This window comes from Serinus canaria, chromosome 4, assembly GCF_022539315.1.
Source record: "Serinus canaria isolate serCan28SL12 chromosome 4, serCan2020, whole genome shotgun sequence".
In the NCBI taxonomy this organism is placed as follows: Eukaryota; Metazoa; Chordata; class Aves; order Passeriformes; family Fringillidae; genus Serinus; species Serinus canaria.
Genome location: NC_066317.1, coordinates 44928042 through 44953761, shown reverse-complemented (window position 1 = coordinate 44953761; position 25720 = coordinate 44928042). Strand labels below are relative to the sequence as shown.

The 25720-nt window shown below is 41.9% G+C and overlaps 1 protein-coding gene across 6 annotated transcripts in view; it reads right to left on the bottom strand.

Annotated features, from left to right (window-relative positions):
* LNX1 (ligand of numb-protein X 1) overlaps positions 1-25720 on the bottom strand; it is a 148846-nt gene that overhangs the window by 29815 nt on the left and 93311 nt on the right. For all 6 annotated transcript variants that reach the window (XM_018926186.3, XM_018926201.3, XM_030238723.2 and 3 more), the window contains 2 exons: positions 4529-4770; positions 2755-2910 (listed from right to left, as the gene is read on the bottom strand). In XM_018926186.3, the coding sequence (XP_018781731.1) occupies positions 2755-2910; positions 4529-4770 (398 nt within the window). The remainder of the gene's footprint in view (positions 1-2754; positions 2911-4528; positions 4771-25720) is intronic.

Here is a 25720-nt window from a genome sequence, read left to right as displayed (position 1 = left end):
CACCCTTAATGAAGGGTTGCTGAAGGCTGATACATGGCTTCTTGCTGTGGTGTTCATTCTCAGGGCTCCTTTGACCAAAATACAGGCAAAACAGATTAAACAGAGACATGTGAATTAGGATGGGGGTATTCTGAAAACTGGAGTCAGATGAATTATACATTGAGCTTTGCCAGATGATCTGACTTCTCCTTTATCAAGAAGAGTTTATCAGCAAGATAAGGGGCTTATATCACTCTGTGAGGCTGGCATAGTCTCAGCTTTATTCTGCTCGTGCACTGACTAAACCTGGTGAGGAAAGTGGTCACCAAAGAGTTGGTGAAGCGCTGGGCCAGTGAGTCATGGCTCAATTCTTTTCTCAGATGGTCCCAGACACAAACCTGTGAAACTTTGGGTAAGGCAACAGCACCTTTCCCACTGGGTATGGGGACCTCTGAAGTGAGGAACCACCTCATTCACCCCCCACAGGGGCACGTCCATTCCCAGGACAGTGGCGTGGCAATGGTGAGGCAGATATGCAGGGCTCCCTTTTCTTCAGTGTGTGTGACTTTCAGTGAGCACAGGGCAGAGCACACAGCAGCTATCCCTAAAGACTGACCAACAGCTCTGATCAGAAGCCTAGCTGCAGACTGCTTAGAGCAGCTGAGGTTTAAAAAAATAAATAAAAGAAGAAAACATACAGAACTGGAGAAATAAACCAGCCCCCAGCTGGCAGGATAACTGCTACAGAAAGAAGTACATTCATTTCCTCCTCCAAGAAGAAACAGAGAAAGCCTTTGAGATGCCATTACACAAAGCACCTGTTGCAAAGGACTGAATTGCAATCTTTGTTCAAGTTGTATTTGTATTTCTTCAAGTTACCCGCTTGCATTTTTTAAAGGTCAATTTCCAGAACTGTGTAATCAAAAGGCATTCTTTGCAAGTGTAATTAATAAAGTAATTTAGGTACCCAGCTTCTGTGATCTCATACTTAAGAGTAACTGCTTATTAAGTAATTATATGCCTACCTGGTTTTTCCAGTGCAGCAGAATGCATTTGGAAGTTTACAGGCGTGCTGGGTGCAGAGGAATGAAACCACAAGCAGAGCCAAGGAGAGACTGACAATCCTGACACTGTCAGGGTGGCCCTGGAGTGATTGCCATTATACATCCCTTACAGAGACAACAATGCTTTTCATTTGCTGGGAATGTAAAGGCCAGTGACATCTCCACACTTTTCTGCTGACTTCTGCTAGCATCTGGACTGCACTGGGCTACTGGATAGGTGCTGTTGACATCCAGATTATTTGCACACCCTGGACATGAAGCTAAGGTTTCAGTGGAACTATTACTAATGTCAGCTACATGCCTAGGTGGAAAATGGTCTGTAATATTATCCTGAAGGGATATCTTTTGAAAAATAGGAACTTGAGGCATGGAGAATTTCACTCATTCTAAAAAAAGGCAAGCTTTTGCTCACAGTAGATTGAAGAGTTGCTATGGAACAAGAAATCTTTCTGCCTGCTCAAGCAGAGATATAAACAACTTCTAAAATTTTACTTGGGGAAAAAATTATTTTTAATAATAATAAGTATTTTAATTTATTTTAAAATATAGTAAAATTATTTATTATATTTCCAGGTCAAGGAGTATATTCCCATCCCTTTTTGGAGAAGGTTCACGATTTTGAACTACCAGGTTTTATTTTGGCTCTATCAGCAAGTATGTGAAGTAGGAGACTAAGTACCACAGTAACATAGTGAAACTCTCCTGAAAGAATGAGCAAATAAAGCAGAAGAATATTGAACATGGTTCTCCAATCCACCACTATTCACAATGGCATCACAATGATGCCTGAAAGTGGCATTTGGCAGCCTTCTGTGCTTGAACACAGAGCAAAAGGAAGTTGGGTATTTTGTATTATTTTGTATTCTTAAAGCCTGCATTCTGAACATTTGATCTGGGAAGAGACATGAGGTGCTGAGGCATCAAGCAAAGGAATAATAAGGTGAGTGAAGACCTTGATTAAGACACTGATCCCCACTGTATCATCACTTCCTCTTGATGCATGGATGCCATTGTTGGTTTCATAATTATGGTCCAAATTGATTAGTAACATTTGCTTATTGCTTTGAGAATGCCTAATGTTAAGTGTTACTACCTGCCAGACCCCTCATCCCTGACATACATCAGACAACCTTGCCTCTCCCTGCTGTTTAAGAGCAGAGCATTCTTACCTCATCACCTGCCTGGCTGAGGTAATAAAGGAGCCCACAGAAATGCAGAATAATTACAGTACTTTGCACTTCCATACCATCCTCCCACTGGGAATTTCCAGTGCTTCATAAGCATTAGACAAAACTCATTAAGTTCTTCTAAAGTATGATTATTGTGATCCATTTGCTTTAGAGGGACAGGCACACGCCGATGGAGAGACTTGAACAAAATTACAGAGCAAATCAATGACAGCTCCAGTAACAGATCCCAGATGCCCAGATCCCACATCCCGTGGGCTAGATCCTGGGCTGGCTGTAGCGTGCAGGCTGTTCCCAGAACAGCCCTACGTGAGGTCCACACACCCCAGCGATATTCTTGCCTGCCAGTCAGTAACATCTTTTGAAAGAAGAAAACAAGGAAAGATTGCATTTTCTGGCTTGTTTGTTTTAATCATGCACAGCCCACCACATGAAAGGCACGTCACTCATGGATATCCAGCTCCCACGTGGACAGGGCTCCCTACCCCCTTTTGAGAGATAACACAAGATGAACAGAACATTACCTTCCTCTCCAGCAGCAGAGCTTCCAACAGTCTCCCTTTCCCGGTCAGTCTGGTTGGAAACAGCACTTCCACTTTTTGTCCTTCGAAGGACGCTGAACGCCTTGTTTATTTTTTTAAAAGATCTGCTTCTTATAGTGGAACGTTCAAAGTGTCGAGCTGCAACAGCAGGGAAAAAACCAAATCAGTACAGTTCAGCAGTTCTGGTCTAGAACCACAGCATTTCTGCAGCCCTTGGCATATGATGGGATGTAACATCAACATCAGGGCTGCCTGTACTTCACCTTTGCCCCTGAGTCCTGCGGATACTTCAAGGCTGCGCCCACCTGAATCTGGGTACAATCACCCTACCTCAGTCCCACACCCTCGAATTGCCTCCTTCCTGTCTGTTTTGCCAATCACATGGAGAAATTTCCTGTGAGTGTGGTAGCTTTGGGAAGAATAATCATCCATCAAGACAGAATCAGCAGCAATTCTGTGAAAAATACAAATAAAAGGAAGAAGCACTGCCCTTCCTCAGCTATACATGTTTGACCAAAAAAAGCTGGAAGTCATTAAAAACTCTTGACAAAATCCCCATTACTACTTCTGTCTCAAAACCTTGCAGTGCTTCTAAAACCACCAATGATTGCCTACTGTTTCATGACAAAAAATTCAAATATCAGGTGGGAGGGATCAAAAACTCACATATTCTGACTCAGGTACAGCAATACAAAAGAAAAGTCATAATACTTTCAAAACATGTCACTCTTTTCCATCCTGCTAAAGATATCTTCATGGACATTGCTGTTCTGTCTGTTCCAGCTCTGCATGCTAGCCAAATATTGTAATCTAATAATACAACATTCCCTCAAACCAGACTGTGGCCTCTACACTCAATAAAACGGACAGAATTTATTGAGATTCTGGTGCTCTCTTCTTGCACCCTTCCTTTCCTCACCTCTCCAAACCCTGGCACAACAAAGGATAATGCCTCTCATTTCCTAGTCTTCCTTCATCCCTTTATCCATTTTCCCAATATCCAACTTGTGGCACACAAGGTGGGCTTTTTCCACTTCAGCTTCAGAATCCTCAAATGCATGTTTTGAACTCACCATTAACACTTCTGACTCTGGCTTTGGCCAGGCATGGCTTTGTCATGTTTTTCAAACATGACACTCATCAGACACAGGTGAAGTGTCACAAGGTGAAAGATCAAGGCAAACTCTCCTGATGCAGCCTGTCCCTGACTGTTCTTATTTCAGCAGGACCAGTTCCTCCAAACTGCACCTTCCCAAGAAGTTGGCAGATGTTCCCCAAGGTCCTAAGGCAATTCTTAAGGTGTTTTTTTTTTTCCTGAAAATAGTTAGCAAATGTGAAATACAGTTCCCAATGGGATTTTGGGTAGGTGCCCATGTCTGGGGGCGTTACTTGGGCCACCAAGATTTAGTGGAGACATATTACCCAGCTACATCTCCCCAGCCCATCACACATAACATTTAATCTTCCAACTGAGCTGACTCACCTAAATAATCTTTCTAAAGATTTGCTGTTAGCATGTGTATGGCTAGTCCATTTTCAGCTTGATACCGCCCCTGGCCAAGCCATTTTTCTTCACCTCAAATCAATTGGGTCACTGAGTGCACAATTTGATAAACCATGAAAAATGAAAGCTTTCGCTTCCCCCACCCCTTTTTCTTTTTTTATGATTTTTTTAATCCTCCAGTGACATATTTAACAGAAAAATGAATGTTGCAAGGGGCTAGCAGGCTCTGGAGCTGCCGTTTTTGGCTCTTACTTCGGTTGCGGTTGCTGCGGTGCAGGTCTCCGGGGCTGCTGCCCAGCTGGCTGTCCTCTGAGGTGGGGCTGAAGGCTGGGTTCACCAGCCCTGGCTCATCTGTCATTAAGGCGATGGCCGCGGCTGCTGAGAGCTCAGGGCCCAGGGCAGCTACTGCCAAGCTGGAGCCACGGTCTGGAGAGCAGTCCTGGGAACGCCTCTTCCGTTCCTTGGTAAGGCCATAGTGGGATGCTCCTTTACATCTGAGGAGAAGGGAGGGAAAGAGAGACATGGCAGCAAGTTGTGTTTAAACGCTGAGCACTTGTGGAAATTCTCTGGTTCCAAGGAACCACTGGCAGTACAGCCTGTGATGATCATGGTGACCAGTGAAATATGGATGGAACAAGAGGGAAAAATGCCAGTGTGTGCTTCAAAGGAGGTGAGTTACTACCTTACATAGGAAGACTACTGCTGCTCAAGGAAAGATAGAGAGCCTCAGCCTTGTGTGTGGTCTTATGTGTATAAATAGTTACTGCGGATGCAAGAGGACAAGAATAGCAGGTGGCTAATTAAGAGGCTACAGTCTGTAATTTCCTACTTGCCTCTGATTGACAAAGGAGAGCAAAGTGAGGCCTCACCCTTCTCTGGGTCTGCTAGTGAAATATAGGGAACCTTACCCAATCCTGCCTCCTGAAAAAACCCTCCTGGTCACCAACATGGTGACATGTGGAGGATGGCACTGTGTCTGTAGAAACCAGAGCCAACCATAAAGTGGGGGCTGCAGGTGGGAGCAGGACACCTGGGGCTGCAGGAATCCCAGCCCCACGCAGTGCCTGCACAGACCATTTACTACTTGAACTGCGTCAGACGAATTGTTTTCAAATTCAGCCACAGAGACAAAGTTGCCAACTCTGCTATTCCAGCTCAGCTGAGGCACTAAAATAGGCAGGTCATTGCCTTGACAGAGGAAGTGGTGCAAGTGGGGGTAGGGGGTCCCACTGGCCCTGCAGCCTCACCAGGGTCATGGAGGGACTGCAGAGCTTCCACCAAGGTCCTTGGGCCAGCCTGGGACTTCACCAGGTTCTAAACTACTTCTGGGGGAAAACCATCTGCTTCTAGTGGAGCAACACATGTTTCCAAAAGAGCTGAAGATACAGCATTATAAGAGGCAAGTTACAAGCCTGCTTTGAAACACTCTTAGTTATGCTTCCAACTATCTTCTCTAGATTCATCCTAAACAGCAAAGGCAGGACCATGCATGGCATTTCTTTTTTAAGACTCATGAAAGAAAGTCACTTGAATAAAATTAAAGGTCACATGAGTCAGTATTCAATTAGAGCTATAAAATAACTGAAAAGACTGAGTGACCAAGGACACAGTGCCTGTGACTTCACCAGAACCACTTCTTCCCAGTGCCCACCCACTGGAATCACATTCAGGCATTAAAAAAAAAAAAAATCTGCCTTTTAATCATAATCTAATGAGCTTGGCCTACTTTCGGTTACTATTATCCCTTTCTTCATGGTGAAGGCTAACTGATGACTTTCATGAAAGTGCCCTGTAGGACAAACTCACAGAAATAGCTGCAGAAACCCTTAGGGATAGAAAGCTCAAAGTAATATATGGCATGCACAAAAGGCAATGCATAATACATACAGTACACAACACTAGTGGGTTCAGTGTCACGAAAAGAAGTAGTACACTAAACAGAAGACTTGGAAGAGAAATTATTATGGAAGCACTTCCTGAGATAGAAAGATGATATGAGGATATGTCATCGAGCTCTCTGTATCAGCTTCAGAGTAGCAGATTAATTTCTATCATGGTACTGACTTTTGATGAGACAATTAATTAGAACCTTTTTTTGGCACTAGAATATGGTTTACCATCATTTACTTCATGCTGCTTCTGACAACTTTTACCTTAAAGAGGGAAAAAATACCCAAACCAAACTCTGTCATATTGATGCCATTGTGTAAGGGTTATGCATGTGCTTTAAGGCTTGGATAGGAATGGCTGTAACTGAAGTTATTTCTGAAACTTTTCACAAGCAAAATGAAGCATCTCAGAAAGAAAGCACTCTTATGGAAGAGAAGATTGGTCAACTACTTCAAAAGACCAATGAATAGTTATTTGAGGTACCCATTGCAAGGCAAGACTGCAACAGTAGTCATGTAAAGAAAGGAAGAGCTTTCCTGCCTCCATTGCAGCAAGTATTTTTCTGTTTCTTTCCAGATTTTTCACTTCTCCCAGAACCTTAAACTATGGCAGGATGCCTTAGATTTCATAGGAAGCAGAAGCACAAAGGCCTTTTCCTCTTGCTACTCACCTAAACATCTTCATCACAGTTTTTTGGAAACCCATCCTTGACATCTGCCTCTTTTAGTAAAATCACATTTGCTAATCCAGCCTATGAATGCTTGACAAAATAGTTTAGAAATAGGCTAAAAACCCAACACGAAGAAGTGGCTTTGGGGACAATTGTTTGCTGTTCTCAGAGGACAGTCTCTGCTTTACAACAATCTTGCAAAGATTCAGAATATGGTAAGAGATATTCCTTCTCCTGTTCATTTTATTTAATTTGCCTGTGTTTTTCCCATGTCAGTAAAGTTTCAGTGGCTGATACTAGAACACCAGCCTTGTGAATGGGTTCTCAAAAGCAGATGTTTTTTTATTTGGAAAGCTCTGTGAAGATCAATATGAAGATCAGAAGTGGCTCTGCCCAAAGATTCCCAGCTATTTGTATTCAATCACTGCCTGGTGCCCATCTGCAGTTCGCTGCTACAGCCTTCCCTTTCTGTGGAAATCCTCACTTGCTGCTGCTGGCTGCACTGCAGACACACAGTCAACAGCTTCATTCCAACAGCAATGAACAGAAGACAGCTACTTTGAATGTAGAGAGGGCTGACACAGTTTAAGATGTGGCTTATTGGAGAAGACAAGTTGTCATGATACAAAGCACAAAGCATATCTTTCTAGCGCTGCCAGAAATAGTTAAAGAAGAACCAGAGCTCTTCAAGTATGATCACTGAAGCAATTTCTTAAATAATTGTGGCAGGCATAAATGAACACAAATCAAGACCTCTTTCTTCAGATTAACACAGTGTCCTTGAAGAAGGAAAAAAAAGACCAAGACCTCAAACTTGTAATAAAATTTGCAACAGCATCACTTCACTTTCATTGTTTTGCTTGTGCTGACACTGCTGTGATAACAAAAAACAGAAGAGATGACTGTCTAAGTGGAATCATATTTATAGTGTTTAAGCTACATTTTTCCATATGGTTGGATTTGGCTCCCAGAAAAGAGAGAAACATAAAACAGCTACACGCCAGCAGTAATTAGCTCTCTCATTGTGAGTATTAATCAAAATGCCTGATTTGCAGCTGGAAGAGTGGGATACCTGATTAACATAGCCAGTCAGAAAGTGAACTCAGCACTGTCTGCAGGCCAAGGTGAACCACAGATTTATGTTCCTTCCCAGTCGTGCCGGACGGCGAGTACATCCGTGCAGCCGTGAGATACTGAAACAGTTTGAAGGCCAAACCCCAGAGAGATAAACAGACATGAATAATGTGTGTTGCACTGTTCATGCCATTAAAGTAGTGTCACTAGGTGCACAGGAAACTGAGAAAATACTTTCTTCTGTTTGCACAGCCTCTTTTATGAAGCAGATATCTGCTGTCTGATATTCTGGTATGACCTAACCACTGGGCGGTATGAGAGCAGTGGTGGCTGCTGAAATTTCACCCAAGGCTGCAATTCTGGCTGGTATCAACACTGGCAGCCACAGGGCAATCTTTGCCCTGCACCCTGTTCCACACTCAAGGGACACTCCACACTCCAGGCTTCAGGAGCAGCACATCCCAAGAGCTGGAGCAAGGAGATCCAAAACCCTGTGGCAGCCTTCACTTGGTCCAACCCTTTATAAAAGCAGCCTTCAGTTAAACTCAAGGCCAACAGAAACATATCCATGTCATCTGAAATTCAAATTAGAACAATGGTTTGAAAGAGAGTTCTCCTTGCAGCATCCTTGACTTGCAGAGCAAAGGAGGAATTGAAAGTAAGATTGACCTCAAGGATTTCAATTACCCAGGCTGACATAGGGAAAAAATGTGAAGCCAAAACATAAGCAAGGACAACTGCATGAATTTTTTCACGTCTCTTCTAGTGATCTAAATAAAACAATTCTGCAGGTAAAAACATATGTGTATGTTTGCCCAAGGCAGGGGGACTGTAACTAGATGATCTTTATGGTTCCTTCCAAAACAAAGGATAGGATCATTCTATGATCCAATGATTTATTATTCATGTGTTCTTAAAAATGCCCTGCTTTCTGTGTCACTTCACAATCTCTGCCTGAAACAAGGGGAAAAAAGTGAATCTGAGGAGTGGTTGTGACCCAGGCCCAACACAAATAAACAGAGCAGGACCCTTCCCCTGCCCAGTTCCAGCAGTGTTTTCTCAACCTCCCTTCCAACGCCCCTCGTGTTTTGGACTGTTTTGCTTTAGTGCAGAAGCAGCTGATGGGTTGTCAGAATGCAACTAAGAATAATGTATACAAAGCACTTAAGATTGCCCATCAGATGAAAATACTGCATAATGGGCTGTCATTGCTGTTCCATAGCTTAACCCTGATCAGGGTAGACAAGGGTGTTTCAGCTATGGTCTCACTGCAAGAAGCCTCATCCCTATGTAATTTGGTCTTGACACAAGCTGGGGTCCCAAGTACCAACAGTGTGTACCATACCTCTGTTGCACAAACTCCCTGAATCCTCTAGCACCCATAACTAATCCAGTGGAAAGGATGATGGAGAAACCAAAGCTGATCAGCCAGGAGCATTCTGGATAACCTGGTGAGAGACCCTGGTGAGAGGTTCCTGCTGTGCCTGGGAAGAAAGGAGGCATGGGATTTAATTGGAGAGGTTGACTCACAAGAAGGTGCTGACAATTCCTGCCCCACAGGAGCCATTCACACTGTGTGTGCATTAGCTGTGACAGTAGTCCAAACATAAGCCACACACCAACCACATGAATTTCAGGCCAAACATTTAAACTCTGAAGTTTTCTGAAACTCCATCACAAGGGAGTGAAGTGACTTGATCAGTTCTTCAGACAGGGGTACCACCAACTCTTCTGATCTCACTTTTGCCAACAGTGCACCAAGAAATGGAGTCAAATATGAAAAGGAAGCAAGGCACCTGAACTCCCACTATACCCCATGTTACAAATACAAGCTAAAATGCAGCAAATACATGGTCTCCCATCCAGTCCAACCATACTGGCCACTCAAGAGGTCAGAGACACCAATATCTTTGGCAGTGAAGGTGACCACTGCCCTGCTGCTCTTTGCACCTGATGACATTGTGACAGCTTTGCTCAGAAAACTAGCTTCTGTGAATCCTGGTCCTATGTACAAAATTCCTCTTTTTTTCTTCTTCTGCTATGTAGGGAAATGAATTCTGGAACAGAGCACTTCACAGAAATTATTTTCCTTGGTAATTCTGAGTTCCTGCAAGGATTAACTATTGTGTGAATGTTGCATACGGAAAAAAGCTTCATAAGTACCTGATTTTTTAAAATGCATGTGTCTTTTCCACTTTTTATAAAGAACTGTCTCATGTCAAGAACAATCCTCAAGCTATTGTAATCATGGTATTCAGCTGTGGCTAGAAGGTACTGCCTACATTAAACCTGACTCAATAGTGATATAGAAGGGAATGAGCCATATAAAAAGAAAAGCCTAAACTTCTGGATTACAGTTTCCCCTGAACATTTGCTGAAAGACAGTCTGCAAAACCCATATCTAAGCAGGCAACTAGAAATAGGCTGATCTGCACCTGCACCTGAATTTCATAATGCCAGCAGTATTTCCAGGTGCTTGCCACTGCTGTTCTGTGCACTGTGTACCCTGGCATTGATGCACCTGGGTATCCTCTCCCTGATGATCCCTCAGTGTCAGAGACTTCCCATCTTGTTTGGAGAAAAAAATGCATATTTTTCACTTAAGTGGGAAATTGTCCCAGTTACTACTGCTCTTTCTCTTCAATAGCCCTGTAAACAAAAGACTTTCAGAGACAGCTTGCTGACACCTGGGGCATCAGGACTGGCTGGGAGGGCAGCATGGGCCTGTGGCATGATCCCTGCTGCCTCTGGAGGGCTGGGGATCAGCAATTCCTTCCCATGGTTCCATTAACACTGCTCTTCTCGGTGTCAGCACAGAGATAGCTGTGATAGAAACTAAGATGAGGCAAATGGCTTCTCTATCTAGCTGTCAGAGAGATTTTCTCATGTTGTTTGCTCTCTATTGTCAGCCCGAGGCCTTTGCCGTAGTAAAAGAACGTCATAGATTTAGTGGTTCTGTATTTCTGCATTACTGGTCTCTAAATATTTATAAAGATCCTCATAATATTTATTGCATTAAGCTAAAATTCTTTAGCTTAAACACTTTCCCACAAGATAGGAAAACCTCTCACATATTTATCTGTTTCAGTTTAATTTCTGCATATTCCCATTATGATTTCCTAAGGGTTTTTTCCACAATTTTTGTGTTAATGGAGACATCAAAATTCAGTAAATTCTGGAAAACTACCTTACTAGCAAAGCCTAAAATTGTGCTTTGTCCTATCTGTAAACATCTGACCCCAGGGAAGGGCTGTCATTTTCACAACGCTTTTGCACTAAGGTGCTGTCAAACAAAATATATTTGTGCATTATATAAGGAACGTGCACAGGAGTATCTGTATACTTATATTTCCATGCCAGCTACTCTGTTTGAATTTGGGTCTACCAGTAGAAAAAGGAATTATAGGTCTCATAGATTAAAAAAGTAAGGTTTTCTAAGCACATGAGGAAAAAAAAATTGTGCATTCTTGATAATTACAATTTAGTCTTCAGCTACAGTGACATACTCCCATTTCTGGGGTTTGCCTGCTGAGAAGGAGGAGCAAGAGTGGCTCATCATCACGTTTGAGGCCCTTAAAAGTATTTTGCATTGACGAAGAACAGAACTGCAGTTCAGAGTTCAGACCTCACAGCTCCCAAAACTACCAGTGGACATAGACTTGGTGTCAAACAAAAACTGAACAAGCATTCAATAAAAACCAAATACCTATTTCATATTTGAATGCTCATGCTGAAAAAGGGGGTAGCTCCATATTGCCTACTAGTTTTCGGGAGAGTTGAAAGAACTTGGAACACATTTTTAATCTTAAATATAATGTAGAGCTTAAATTTCATGTGCATGCTAAAAAGTATCATCTAACATGAGGTCATGTTTAGGATTTTTTACCCCCTTCTCTTTATAACTCAGAAAGTTGTATTTCAACCACCATCCTAAGCTTTTACTATGAAATCTTTTAAAATGACCATTAGCCTCTATCATGGGAACAAGGAACTGGAAGAAATTGCAAAACAACATTAGTGGCCTTGCAATTGCAGACAAAAATCATGGCTGGGATTATTGTGCAATGATCCCAGTTATTGTTGGGACTAAGTACAAATTGTTGGTCCAGAACATGTTCTCTTTGTCTCCTGACACTTCTTTCAGGCCATTATTTTGTCACTGATGATTTTGAAACCACAACTGTACTGATTTTTCTTCAAGGTGGGATTATAATTTCAATTTCTAGTTTTAAAGCAATCCAACAAATTTCAACTGTCTTACATATAGGAGAATGGAGCTGTAAATTGCTAGAGAGAGCTGAGAGGGGCAAACTGGCATCCAGGCTTTTCAACTGTTTTTTACAGGTTAGCACACCTAGTTTTTGTTAAACATAACTAGTTTAGAGAAGCCAATATTCACAACTCACTTTGTGAATATTGCCTTTGCTTCACCCTCTATGCCCCTTTCCTCTGTTCAAGTCACAAATGCTCTGGGAATGCACAAAGGCATCAGCAGGCTGTTCCCACTGCTCACATAAGGCATAGCCTTGAGTTGCTTCTAGAGCCTCTAACTTTTCCATTACTGCCTTCAAATGTAATGCTTGTGGAGCACAAGTAGACCTGGAGCTACAAAACTGAGGAGTCAAGCAGGGTGGACAGACTGCAGTCAGTCTCTTATTCAGTATTTACTCCTAGATTACAAACAAACTAACTTGACTATGTTACTCCTAAACAAACATTGTCATCACAGAGAAGATACTGGCCAGACATAGAGTACCAGAGTGATCTTTTGTGATACAAAACAACGGCAATATTTATTTATACTGAACTTAATTAAAGACTGAAGCTCCCGAAGAGTGATCTACATATCTCATGCAATCTACTCATACTAGCTGACAAAGCAAGAAAAACAGGGCTAGCACACTATCTCTGATTCCTGGTGGGTGCTCAGGTATTGACACTGCAAGGAACCTGTGAGTATTTGGTTAGGATATTCAGAGCAAAATGAGAGTGAAAAACAAGACACATGGGACTTGCAGTATTGAGCTGGTGAGAGCCTGTAAACCTTGCTGATGGCTTGTAATACTTATAGCATTCAACAAATAATACATGATTTAAACCCACTAATCCTGTCCAAGTGCTGCATTAAAGTACTGAAGTACTAAAACTCTGACTTCAGCAGAAGTGGAGCTTGATGAAAGCTTTACCAAGAGCTTTCATCACTTTTCAGAATTGTATCATTACCTATAAAACATACTTTCAAGATTCAGCTTTTACTACTTCAAGAGGAGTCAAACTTGAACATTTTTCCAAAGGAAAATGAGAAAACACAAATTAGAAAGAGAGTTTTCTTCATGGAAAATGTGGGTACATTCTCCTATCTACAGAAGTAGGGGATGAGGGAGCGATCACAAGTAATGTGTCTCAGTTGGGTATTTAGAAAGCAACACAAGACCTGCCATGAGCAGCTCTGAGTTTCATATCTGTTCTTCAAGTCCATCCAAGACCACTCAAAGAGCTGGCCCTCAGCCAGCAATCATGACCACTGATTTTGCCTCATACTAATAAAATAATGATAATACAGCCTTTTTACATTAGGAATGGAGATCGTATATAAGGAAGCTGCAGCAGGATCACTAAAAATATTCCTTATTTAGAACACTAACTAAAAAATGAGCCTAAGGAAAATCACAGCATATATACACAAAGGCTCAAAAATTGCTGTTAAAATCAGGTTATCTGTGACAAAAATAACAAGTGCGAAGACAAAGGAATTCTTGAGGCATTGCAATGTTCTTTCTCATAGCCAATGCACTCACCCAATACTCATAATCCAATACTCTCAATCCAATACACTACATTTTTCAAATTATGTAGGTACACATATAATTAATATTAAGAATAAGCATTCAATTTGTTGACTCACATGCTTTTCAAGTTTATTATTCAAATGTTTTTCACTTTTATTGTTCAGTCTTTTGATCACTGGATTTTATTCAACAGGTATAACTAGTCTCCTGGAACTTAATATATCAGCATTGTCTTCCCCTCCTACTATCCTCACCTATGCTATAAAAACTGTATGATTATGCAGTCAGCAAAATATGTTTGCAATGGGACAAGTGGGGTTGGTTTTTAACAAGGTTCACAGGATTAGCTTAACCTGAATTCTTGCAGAAGCTACAGACAGAAGAGCCTGACAGACAGAAACTTTGTATTTACACACACTTAGCATGCATTTATTTTTAAAATAAAACTAATTACAATATCTGCTGTGTCACAGACTCAGCAAGCCAGCACTACTGAGAGCAGGTGTGAGGCTTCTGCTGGCAAAGAGAAGTAACACATGCCCATAAGCCTCCAGATACAATAAAAGGAGAACACTGTGTTCAGTTTCAAGATGTTTTCAACCCAAGGCTTGGGTTTGCTACTATGTTCTCCACTGGAATTTGAAATGATAGGAAATAATGGAGCTACATCCAGCAAATAACAAATGCTGTCTTTACACAATCTTATTCCCAGAATATGCTGTGGGCAGCCATCCACAGGTCTAGCTCTGGTGGCACTTGTCTCTGACCACTGTGACCCAAAAGTCACAGGAGATCCCTTCTAGGTCAGCATGGATATCTAAGTTATAATGCTAACACATATTGGTACATATCGCACTCTAAACACATCTTTGCTTCCTCATAGGGAAAGTCACAAAAAGAGGAGGTCTCAGCACACCTCAGCAGTTGAAAAACCACAGAGAACCCTGTCAGATGCCTGTCTGAGTCTTGAGCAAACATTTCTGCCAGTACAACTAAGTAGTTTCTTGAAATGTCACAAATGTTTCCCATATTCTTATAAAATCTGATGTCTAACAGTCAACAAGGACCCCAAATCAGCCCTATAATTAAACTACATTGCATTCTTCTCTTTTGCACATATGATTAGAAGAGGGTGGACCAGAGGGACATCACAAGCCAGTTTTCAGAACAAATCCCCCCAGACCTATTTGGCATGCAAAAATCTTCACTCTTTGTTTTTTATGGGTTCCACCCAGTTGAATATGAGATATTTCAGTGAAATATTTCACCCATCCATTAAAACAAACACACATTGTACAAACATTTAAGGGTTTCAGAAAGTCCAAATCCAGCCACAGCGCAAGCATGGCTGGAATGTTGTTTATAGTCCCCTGAAACCTCACATAGTAGGAAATGCTCAATTACGCTGCAAAAATTGTGAAAATTTCTGGTTGTTTTGGAACACACTTTTATAACAGATCTATCAGGAGTACTTTTTACCTGAAGTCCTTTACCCAAATCTGAGAAAAGCCCAATCCACTCACCCTTCTCCCCAGACAGGCACCTACAGGCAGTGCTGTGTTCAATATCATGGGAAGCACCGGAGAGAGCAGTGGTGTGGCTTCCCTCCTGTTGTATGCAGACCACTGTCTGTGGAGGGGGGAGGCTGAAGGAGCCCACAGCCTCCCACCTCAGCTTTCAGGAGTCTCTAACCACTAAAGCTCAGGCTGGGATAAGGCTGAGTTCTGCTCCTCCTGCTGAAGCTTATTCTGAGAGGTGAGTTAAGCAAGAGGGAGACCAATGCTGCATCCAAATTAAAAACTCGCACATAGGGAGGGAGAAACTGAGTCCTGCTTCAGAGCTTGCTGTGGCTTTCAGTTGAATTTGAGAGAGGTTCACACGAAAGGCACTCTCCTTTAAATCCAGCCTGGACTGGCAATACCATCAAAGCACACAAGCCCATCCTCAGTCTGAAGCTGAAGAATTGGCCTTAGAGGCTTCAGATACAGGCTGAGAACCTCTCTGGGAAATTGTGTTTTGTTCTCTCAGATCACTGGGATATAACTGGTGAATCAAGGGATAAAGTACAAAAATTAGAGTGCAAGCAAGAATTCAACCTTAAGGACAAAAGATGCCCTCAGAAGTGGGTACCATATTACCAACAACAAAAATGCATACCCCTGACAGAGAAAAGTACCATAAAATCATAGAAGAGCCTAGGCTGGAAGAGACCTCAACAGATCATGCTGTCCAACTTTTCATGGGAGAGGAAGCCTACATGAGATTATCTAGCATCCTCTCCAAAACTTTGAGTGATAAAACTTTTATCTGAGGTGATTACCCTAAAGTATCTTGAAAACCTTAACTGATGGGAACTCTACTACATCCCTGGGGATGTTGTTCCAGTGAACAATTGTACTCACTGTGAAAAAAAGTAGGAGAATTAAACAGGTTTTGCCCTGTACCTTCCTTTAAACCAATTTTTCTCAGCCTGTTGCTCCTTCATATTCCTTAGTTTACAGATGTTTTATGTTTCTTTAGGTTTTCTTAGTCACTTCTAATTGCTCAGATTTCATGCTGGTTTTGCATTGTATAAATAAGAGAAGATCATAAAATGGTTTAGGTTGGCATGAACCTATAAGACCATCTAGTCCCAACCCCACCTTCCATGGTCGAGGACACCTTTCACTAGACCAGGCTGATCAAGGCCTTATCCAACCTGTTCTTGAACACTGCTGGCATCCACAACTTCCCTGGACAAGCTCTTCCAATATCTCACCATCCTCACAGTAAAGAATTTTTTCCTTATACCTGACCTAAGTTTTCCTTCTTTCAGTTTGTACCCATTACTCCTTGTCCTATTACAAGAGTCCCTGGCAGAGTCCCTCTCTGGCTTCCCTGTAGGATACATTCAGATACTGGATGTTTTCTCTCTGCTTTTTTTTTCTTCAATAATTCAATTTTTAGAAAAGTCTCTTCAGGATAAGAGGCAGTCATTTCATCCCATCCTGTTACAAAACACATTAACCTTTGTATTCATCCAACTAAAGTACTGGAAACAGAATAAAAAAAATACAAAATGTTCTTCAGGGAGCTGCAGTTTCCCTTTTACAACACTGCAGCCTTGGAAATTTCAACATTCAAGTTCTAATGACTAGTCTTGCTTTCAATTTTAAAATATAAACATCATGAGTACAGCTGGGCACCTAGAACACGGTGGGAAAACCTGAGCATCAGGTTTGGAGAACTGAACCTTGAGCATGGGCTAAAATTACATTTCCCTGGGTAATACAGGACAGTGGCCTTGCTCTTGCTGTCCTAGAAGGAACATCCTGCCTGACCTTGCTGCTCCCACAAAATGGGTTGTGGCTGCTGTGCGACAGCCTGTCCTGAAATGAATTCAAACTGTGAATTCTGTGTGACAGTTTGTGGCATCTGGGTGACTCAGACAGCCGCTGTGCCCGAGGCTGTTCCAGCCCAGGCTGTGATTTTGTTAACGTCACAATTTAAGTAGACTTGGGTCTTGTTAGCAGTAATGATGGACTCCCTGAAGGAAAACCAAGGTGGCATTGGGAAGGATGTCATTTCATTATCAGCTCTGAGATGGGGATAATTGCATCTGTCTTCTTCAGACTGAGATGACCCTGGTCCTTCAGAAGGCAGCTGGCAATCTAACTTCCAGCAGCATGCTTGTGCCATGCCTCATCATCTGCTAATTTTCATATCAAAGGCATCACTCAAGGTGACCCAAACCATCATCAAAAGACAGGATCTGCAGCTGGACATGCATACTAGTGTCCAGTGGACAGCACCATGCTGGGGGCATTGGACATGTTTGCAGCCCTGACTGGGACGTACATAAAACAAATCCTACTTGCTTCATGTAAATATAAACACAGCATGCTGTTAATGCAGATGGCTTGACAAGCCATATAATAGAGAACAGTCTAACAGATAAAATGAGTAATTTCCAAATGGTTACAAAATATCCACCTCAGCCTGATGTGGACACTGAGGATTAAAAAAAAAATGGGTAGACAGACTAAACAAAATTTGTAGTGCATTTAAATATTTATATTAGAAATTGAGACATGGGTTTCTGTGGTAATTTTTCACAATGTCTTAGACCTGTGGTTGGCAGTTTACCTATCTTCAACTTCTGAGAGACTTCCTTAACTGCCCTGAAGCAAGTTTACTTCCTGAAGTGCAAAGCCAGATACTCAGCACTGAGCATTTATAAGAGTGCAATGCAGAGAGAAAAGGAGGGAGAAGAAAGGTAAACAAATACCTAACAATTAGGGATTGTAAACAGAACAGCTTCATGACAAACTATTTCCTTTTTCTTTAAAAGCTAATTGAAGATGCTACAGCACCATGTTGCAGGGTTTTCTGAGAATTTAGATACTGGCATTAAGATGACCCTCCAAAATGAAGAACAAAGTGTTCTGCAAAGGTTAACCACATTCAGTTTACAGAGGTGGTGCTGCTTCCTAGGGGCTGTCTGCAACAGGGAAGTACATGATTACTGTGGTGCTTGTGGAATGATACCTCAGGCACACTCTGTATATTAAGTGTGCAGACACACACATCTGAAAATAGCTTCCCTTGGGACATCCCTATTCCAGAGTAAGGGTATTCACCAGAGATGCTATCCTAGAATAAGAACAGAATTGTCACTTCACACCCAACTTTGTTAGGGATTAGCTTCCCCATGTGTTCAAACCACATTTTTAGGGTAATTCCCTAAAAAGGAATTACCCTAAAAAGGAATTCCCTGTCCTTTCTTTGCCACCCTTTCTTCTGGACACCAAATGCCTCATTGGTCAAGCCGGGTCTCTTTGAGAGACAGGGTCGACCCCTCAGTATGCCACATCTTGAAAACTAGTTGCTAAGTTAAGCTAGCTTTGTTTAATATGTAATAAAAAGCCCTTTCTGTTATTATGGTTTTTTTTTCAATGTCTCCCACAACACAGGCTTTGTCTCTTTAAACTACCATAGCACAAAAAGCAGTAAGAGTGGAAGCACTGCCACAAAGTCCTAACTGTAGGAATAGCACTTTATCCCCTCAGCATCTCTATCAAAAAGGGGAGAGGGTAATGAAAGTAACACCCATTTACCTTCTAAAATCAAAAGAATTCAGGACTTTATTAACATGTATTACTAAATATTGTTGTCACTGCACCCCCATGTTGCTAAAGATGCAGAATCAGGAGTCACCTGAACTTCTGGGCTCAGCCCTGGACCTCAGAACTCACCAATGGCTTCAGAGGGTGAGGACCATTTCTCTGCAATGTGACTGTTTTAGAAGACCTGGAAGAAGCACTCTTTGCAAAGCAGCCAGAAGGGAGGGGAGGATTACATCAGCAACTGCTTCCCTGGCACAAGAGACCATAAGCAGCACAGCTGTTCTTTGTGGAAATGTCAGGGAGGGGGGGAAAAAGGTGCCGAGAGAGTTGTCACCGTCATAAAGCACAATAGGTGGTTCCAGAATGATGGTTCACATGGTTTCAAGCTTTTCTTGAAAACTTTGCTCAGGAAGCCCAGGCTGACTAACTTTCCAAATAGCAAACACTACTTGAAAAACAGACACATAAATCATAAAATTACTTAGCATCCAGTTCCTCTGTTTCTCTCTGACAAAGGAGAGCACAGCTGTGTCTCAGTGTAAATGCAGCAGCTGAGATAACCCTATATGGGCTCTCTCCTGCTCAGTCACAGCCACATCTACAGAACGTCCCAGGAGGACTTCAGGTTATACCCATGACTCTACCTCTCTTCTCGTGTCTGCCCCTTTGGGCCAGTTGTCCCAGAGAAAAGAGTAAAATTCTGTTTGTTCCTGGGTTCTGCAGAAAGTCACACACCTTCAGAGGCAAAGCACTATCTCAAGGTTGCTTTGAAGTACTGCCAGTGTATGCCCATGCAGCAAGCCAAAGCAGGTCTCAGATGGACATGTGCTGTCTCCTGTCCTCCTTTGTGTCCACAGCCTCGCCAGGAAGGAGGACAGACAGAGGAAGGTGTGTCACATGGTTCCACACTTACCTTGCTCTCAGACACGGCCAGGAGATGAGGAAAAAAAATCACACAGATGATTTTGAATGAAGAAACCATAAACCCAGACCTTCCCTTCAGTCAACAGAAAAAGAACACCAAACCTGAACTCTCTGCTCCCTTATGCCTGGCACACTGAGGTGAAGTGGATATGTCAAACTGATTCCTACTTCATCCCCTTCACTGTGGTCAATGAGAGGTGGTCAGAAGGGACCAGGATTAATCCTTAGTCTATAGCTATGCCACATAGCTTCTTCAATAATTTGTAAGACAGGCAGCAAGTCTGTTCACCCAAAACCCCTGGAAGCCTTTTGTGGTGGCAAGCATGGGCCATCACATGGGACTTACAGACTTCAGAGCCGGAGACAAACAGAACCTTTCTGTACCATGGTCCTTCAGCAGCAGATCTGACTATTCAGCAGTGGGTCACTGCTTCATCCCAAGTCCTGCTACTCTCCTGAAATCATCCTTCTCCATAGGGACTTTCTGGTCATGGAATTTTTGTTTGCCAATGCAGGGAGACAAATTTCACCAGAAAAAAAAAAAAAAAAAGGCATGAGAAAAGTCACTGTTTTATAAGATCTGTTGTCATACAACTACCATTGTCTCAAGGGACAGGAGAAGTGAAGTCTGAGGTTTTACAAATCTCCCACACAGGGGTGTGTATTTTTTGAGGGAGGAAGAGGTTGTCACAAAGATTGCAGAAGCTGGAGTCCATGACATTTTATTCATATTGTTCCAACTCATTCACCCACATGCCCTCAAGGGATGTTCTGTTTTTTTAAAATTGCTGTTTCTGCTAAAACCGCGTGGTGTAAATTAGTGTGGTTAGACACTCCTTTCTCAAAAATATTTTTTTGGATTGCTACTATTTTATCTCTCAGCTCTATAGGTGTGAAAAGCAGATTTCCCATGTATGCAAAACCCTGTTTCTTTCCAAATTAATTAAAATTAAATTCAAGAGAGTAATTTGTTGAAGTCAGTGGAGTAATACTTGTATAGAACTAAGTTAAGTGAGGCAAAAATCAAGCACGTCGATATGGCTGTTTTTGTAACTTCTTCTATAGCATCCTCTGTTTGAGTACTGGAATAGCAGACAGAACAACTGAGAGCAAGGTTCTGGAACTAAACAAATCAACTAAGCAAGAGGAATTGAATTACACAGGGAGAGAACTTATGACCCCTGGTTTTTTTGGCTTGTTTTATTCTCACCATTTGTAGTGGGTTTTGTAGGACAATTTGCAACTCTTTTAAGAATTTCAGTCCAGATGGTAATTTAACTAGGCAGAGGATCAGTTGATAAAACTCTGATTAGATGTCAGCTCTTCAACTGAACTATTTCCACGGTCTGCCTTAACCCGTGTTTAGTCTAACAGACAAATGTTTAGAATTCACCAAGACTGCTGAAGTGAAAGTAGTATAAAGGGAGTCTTAACAAATCTGGTCAACCCATAAAGATTCCCTTGCTTTTAGCCTTCAGCTCCACATGTTTTGCTGAAATTAAGTTCTACAGCTTAAATTCACAATACTCATACATTAATCCACAAGTTTAAAGTAAGCAACATAATCAGCTCAGAGTTTTGCAGCGCTGCAACAGTGCAAGGTAATAGAGGGCACATGGCTCGGTGTCTTCAGCACCATTGGAGTAACCACAAGGGTCCTTGCCAGATCAAGTTAGCCAGTTTCTCTCTTTTCTTCTTCAACAGGACAAGACATTCAAGTGAATCATCCTTTCACTGGCTTCTTCACTATTACACAGATGAGAGAAGGATGCAGACAGGGTCTTGCCACCACTCCAACGAGGACACAGTTTGTGCAGCCCCAGCAGAAGTGTCTACCAATTGATTGATTGAACCTACCAACTTCAAGAGGTTTTGAAATTACACTTGGTGATCTCTATTCACAGCTCAACCCAAGAGCACCTAATGTTTTTAAACCAGTTCAGTTCTGCTTTACCAGACAGAAGAAACGTTGCTGTCTTGCTGTTCAGTGTTCAAAGCCACACCTCCCTGAAAACCTTGATTCTTTGGTGTAGCTGAGCCTAGTGGGGCAGAAGTGTGGGAGAGGCAAGAGGCAAGAGACAAGATGTAAACAAAATAGGAATTTAGAGGAAGCAAGAGAAATACAGAGACTTAGTGTAGCCAGGAGCATGGAAAATGGCTAAAGAAACCAAAACACAGCCTGGTACTGGTGATGACAGAGACCAAATGAGCTTTACAAGTCTTATCAAGAGAACCCACAGAAGAACCTATTTAAAGCTCAAACCTGCATCTTTCCTTAAAAGATAAATAGGGCAGAAGCAGCCAATTCGTACTTGGCAGGTAGTGTCCAGAGAGTTTACCTAGCACTGCAAAAAGATAAGCACCTATTTAAGAGTAAACTGTTATTTTTACCCAACATGCAAACAAATTAAACACTTTCATCACAGGCTAAACCCTTTTTACTGTCAGCTGTGAGTCCTCTTGGTGTTGTAAAGCACCACAGGGCATAAAATCACTATGGTATTTTTTTGTGTTGGTTGTCAACCTCTGTTTGCTGGAGATTTGAAAAACAGAGGAGACATGTAGCACGGGAAGATCTGAGCAACAATTAGCAGCCCTTAACAAAAAGCAAACCTGTGAAATGCATTTTCTCTCTGAGAAAGAGACTGTTAACCTCTCTGCAAATACTGAGTTAGCAAAAATATGAAGGATGCAACTTAGCATCTGCTGGCCAGGAGAGGTGAGGAGATGAGAGGACAGGACATTTTGTTGTGAGGTAAATGGAACAGGAGCTAATTTTTTTTTTAAAATATCTGGTATGGATTTCAGTTCATCATCTCCAGAAGAAGGTTACTCAGTCTTGGCTTCCCCTCATGAATTTCTTTTGTTCACTTGGATCACTTCACTATTATTTGAGCCTAGATTATAGAAAAGGCAGATGTGCGAGGCTGAATTTGTTTGCTTTCTCAGTTCAACATATTAGGTGCAAGTTTATATGTATACAATATATCTTATTAGATACTGTGTCCTGTTTTGGTCTGTTCTCTTCTGATTTATTTTGAGCTCTAAGACCGTAAGTACCCTCAAACTTACAGATTCTTAGGCTACTGGGGAAAGAGCAGAAAAAAAGTGAAATGCAGCAACCATTACTGTCCAACTTCATTACACTCATGCCCTGGAAGAATAAAAAATGTACTGGAATTTAACCTCCTCTGAGGGAAGAAACTGAAAGCAGCATGTTTGCTAGAAACTGCGCACATTCAATCCACTAAAATTCATTAAGATATGCAAAATTTAAATGCCATCTAAAAATGGACATTGCAAAAGTTGACAGACATGGCACCAAGGAAAGTACATTTGTTTGGCCTTATCTTTGACCCATGACAACACAATGCAGGTAGAGAGCTGATGTTGAGAACACAGCATGTCCCACACTGGGGGCTGTGTGGGACACACAAGATTCTGCCAATCTAATGGCAGGATCCACACTGCAGCAGGGGGACATGGGTTGCAGTAGATACCACTGAGCATCCACAGCAGAACCTTCTCAGCATAGCTAAACTGATTTACTAATATTATTAGTACCAACATTTCCATCACAGGCTGGGTGGGAGCAAAGTAGCGGCCGCTGGCACTTTCAATTCTGCATCCCCTCAACAGATGCCAAAGACAACCTCAGGCACAGCAGCACCAAGAACAAAAGAAGAAACACCAGTATATACACACTGCATTTGAAAAATAATCTTATTTATCCTTTCTCCAGCAGTGCCATCATCCTGCTGTAAAAAAAAAAAAAAACCAGCAGGTAGTAATGATTGAAGGAGAGATGTGCCAATTGTTTAAATCAGAACCAGAGGTGATGCTCCTTTGGGAGCTGACAAGGGCAAGCCACAACAAACTCCTGGGATTTCTGCTCCCATGGCAAAACCTGCCTGGGAAAGGGCTGAGTTGCAACATGTGCTTTTCATATAGAGAACTTATTTTTGACTGTAATTTAGTCTCTTGGCAGGAGATGTTCATCCATACCAAGCAAAACAGCCTTGCTCGTCCATATCAACCTACACATCCTCACATAAGAGCAGCACCTCTGCTTCCAATGGTCACCCGTGGATCACAGGACAGATTGGGTTAATCATGCCCACCTCCTCTCCATAAAAGCCTGCTCCACAAGGGATGTTTTCTGACCTTTCATACTGTTGAATTAGAAAATCCACAAGTGAAGAGGTCTCTGTGGAGGTTTCTATGAAACCATCCCACTACTCCTTTAACATGGGAAGGAAAGTTAAAACCAGTGGAATATCACCAGTGCTTACTGAATGTTAAAAATAACATATAACAGTAGTGCTCATCACGTATAGGAGAGGAAAACAAAATACCTGAATTATGCTTTCAAAATTAGCACTGTTTGTTCTTACTAAAACACAAAAAAACCCAGGCCATGAGTTTACTAATCTTATTCATTCACTAAGTTCTGCAGAGGAGAAAGGAGAACACAACCCTCTGAACAGATTTCCCTTGCCTTCTATTTAAGAGGTTGCTAAATTATTGAAATTCTACATTAAAAATATATTGTACACTGTCTAGAGAATGATGGGACTGCAATGCGTAATATAGAGCGTGAGCTTCACAATACATGCACATGAAATGACTGCCTGATCTAAAACACTTGCTTCCTGCCAACATGATTTCAAGAGAGCTAAAGAGAGAAAAACAAGCTACAAAGTAACACACTAATGATTGAATTTTGTAGCTGAAATTTATAGCTCTAAAAGCATTTTATTCACTTATTTTACATTATTCAGGTAAATAACATGCTGTAAGTTAGTAGAAGAGCAAATAAAAATTAAGATGGCTCCAGAAACTGCAAATATCTTGTCTTAGCCTACTTCATATCATCTGTCACAGCAATGTTATGGAGCAAGACAGCTCCATTAAAACAGAGGATTCAATGGTGATTTCTTACTCCTCTCCCAGGTATCCTCTATACTCAGCCCAGTGCCTTGATAAAACAGAAAGAATGGGAGCAGATACAGCCAATGGCAATGTGTCATTGTTACAAATCTGATTGTCTGCCTGCACTGCTGAGAAGAACAAGACTTTATCAATAAAATTTGAGGATGCTGCCAGCAGAAATCCAACCCACATGACAAAGAAACTTTCCGAATGTATGATTTGACTTGCCCACTGTTACAGTCAGCCTAGTTTCTTTATATGGGGAGGAAATACTGTACACCATGTAAAAGTTATGGATGATTTACAGAATTTTTTCTTTGTGCAAAAGTTGTACATCTGTTGAAATCTCCAGCCATTTCACTGGGCTGCTGCTGAACTTGCCTTACTCAGTATTCAAAATCTGTTGTCAATCAATAAATTAAATGAATGGATAAAGCATGTTCTAGGGAGAGCCCGAGGATTCACTAGTGAAATGCAGCCTTTACCAGCTGCAGCTTGGCTGAGACCAAGAGGTTCATTCAGCTTTTTAAGATGTTGTAAAAACTTTCTTAATGCCAAAAGAGAGTTCAGATCCAAACCAGGAATTCTTTGGTGGTAGTGGGGGTTTAGTCATGACATGTGACATGTCATTGACCGACAGATACCTCCACTGAGGTACCAGCTCAACATAGAGGGACTAGCCTGGACCCTCCTTTGAAAGGGGAAGCCCCAAGCAGTCACCTGCACACTGCCACACAGGCTGTTCTTAGTCCAGCATTGCCAGTGAAGTTATTACAAAACCTCTGGGTTTGTGTCCTGTGCTTGTTGGCATCCTCGTGCACCCAGTTACTGCATGGCTCCAGGAGGCAGTTCAGACATGCTGTCACATGCCAACATGCAAAATATCAGTTCTAGCTCCTGAACAGTAGCTCTTACCATGGAGAAGGTCATGAAATGCACTTGGCTACTCTGTGGACCTTGAAGGAAGATTTCCCCAAAAGGTCAAGAGTGTTAAGGATATCCAAGAAGACCCTCAGACCTGCCAGCCTGCTTCCCTCCAGTGTAGCAAGCTGCATTGTGG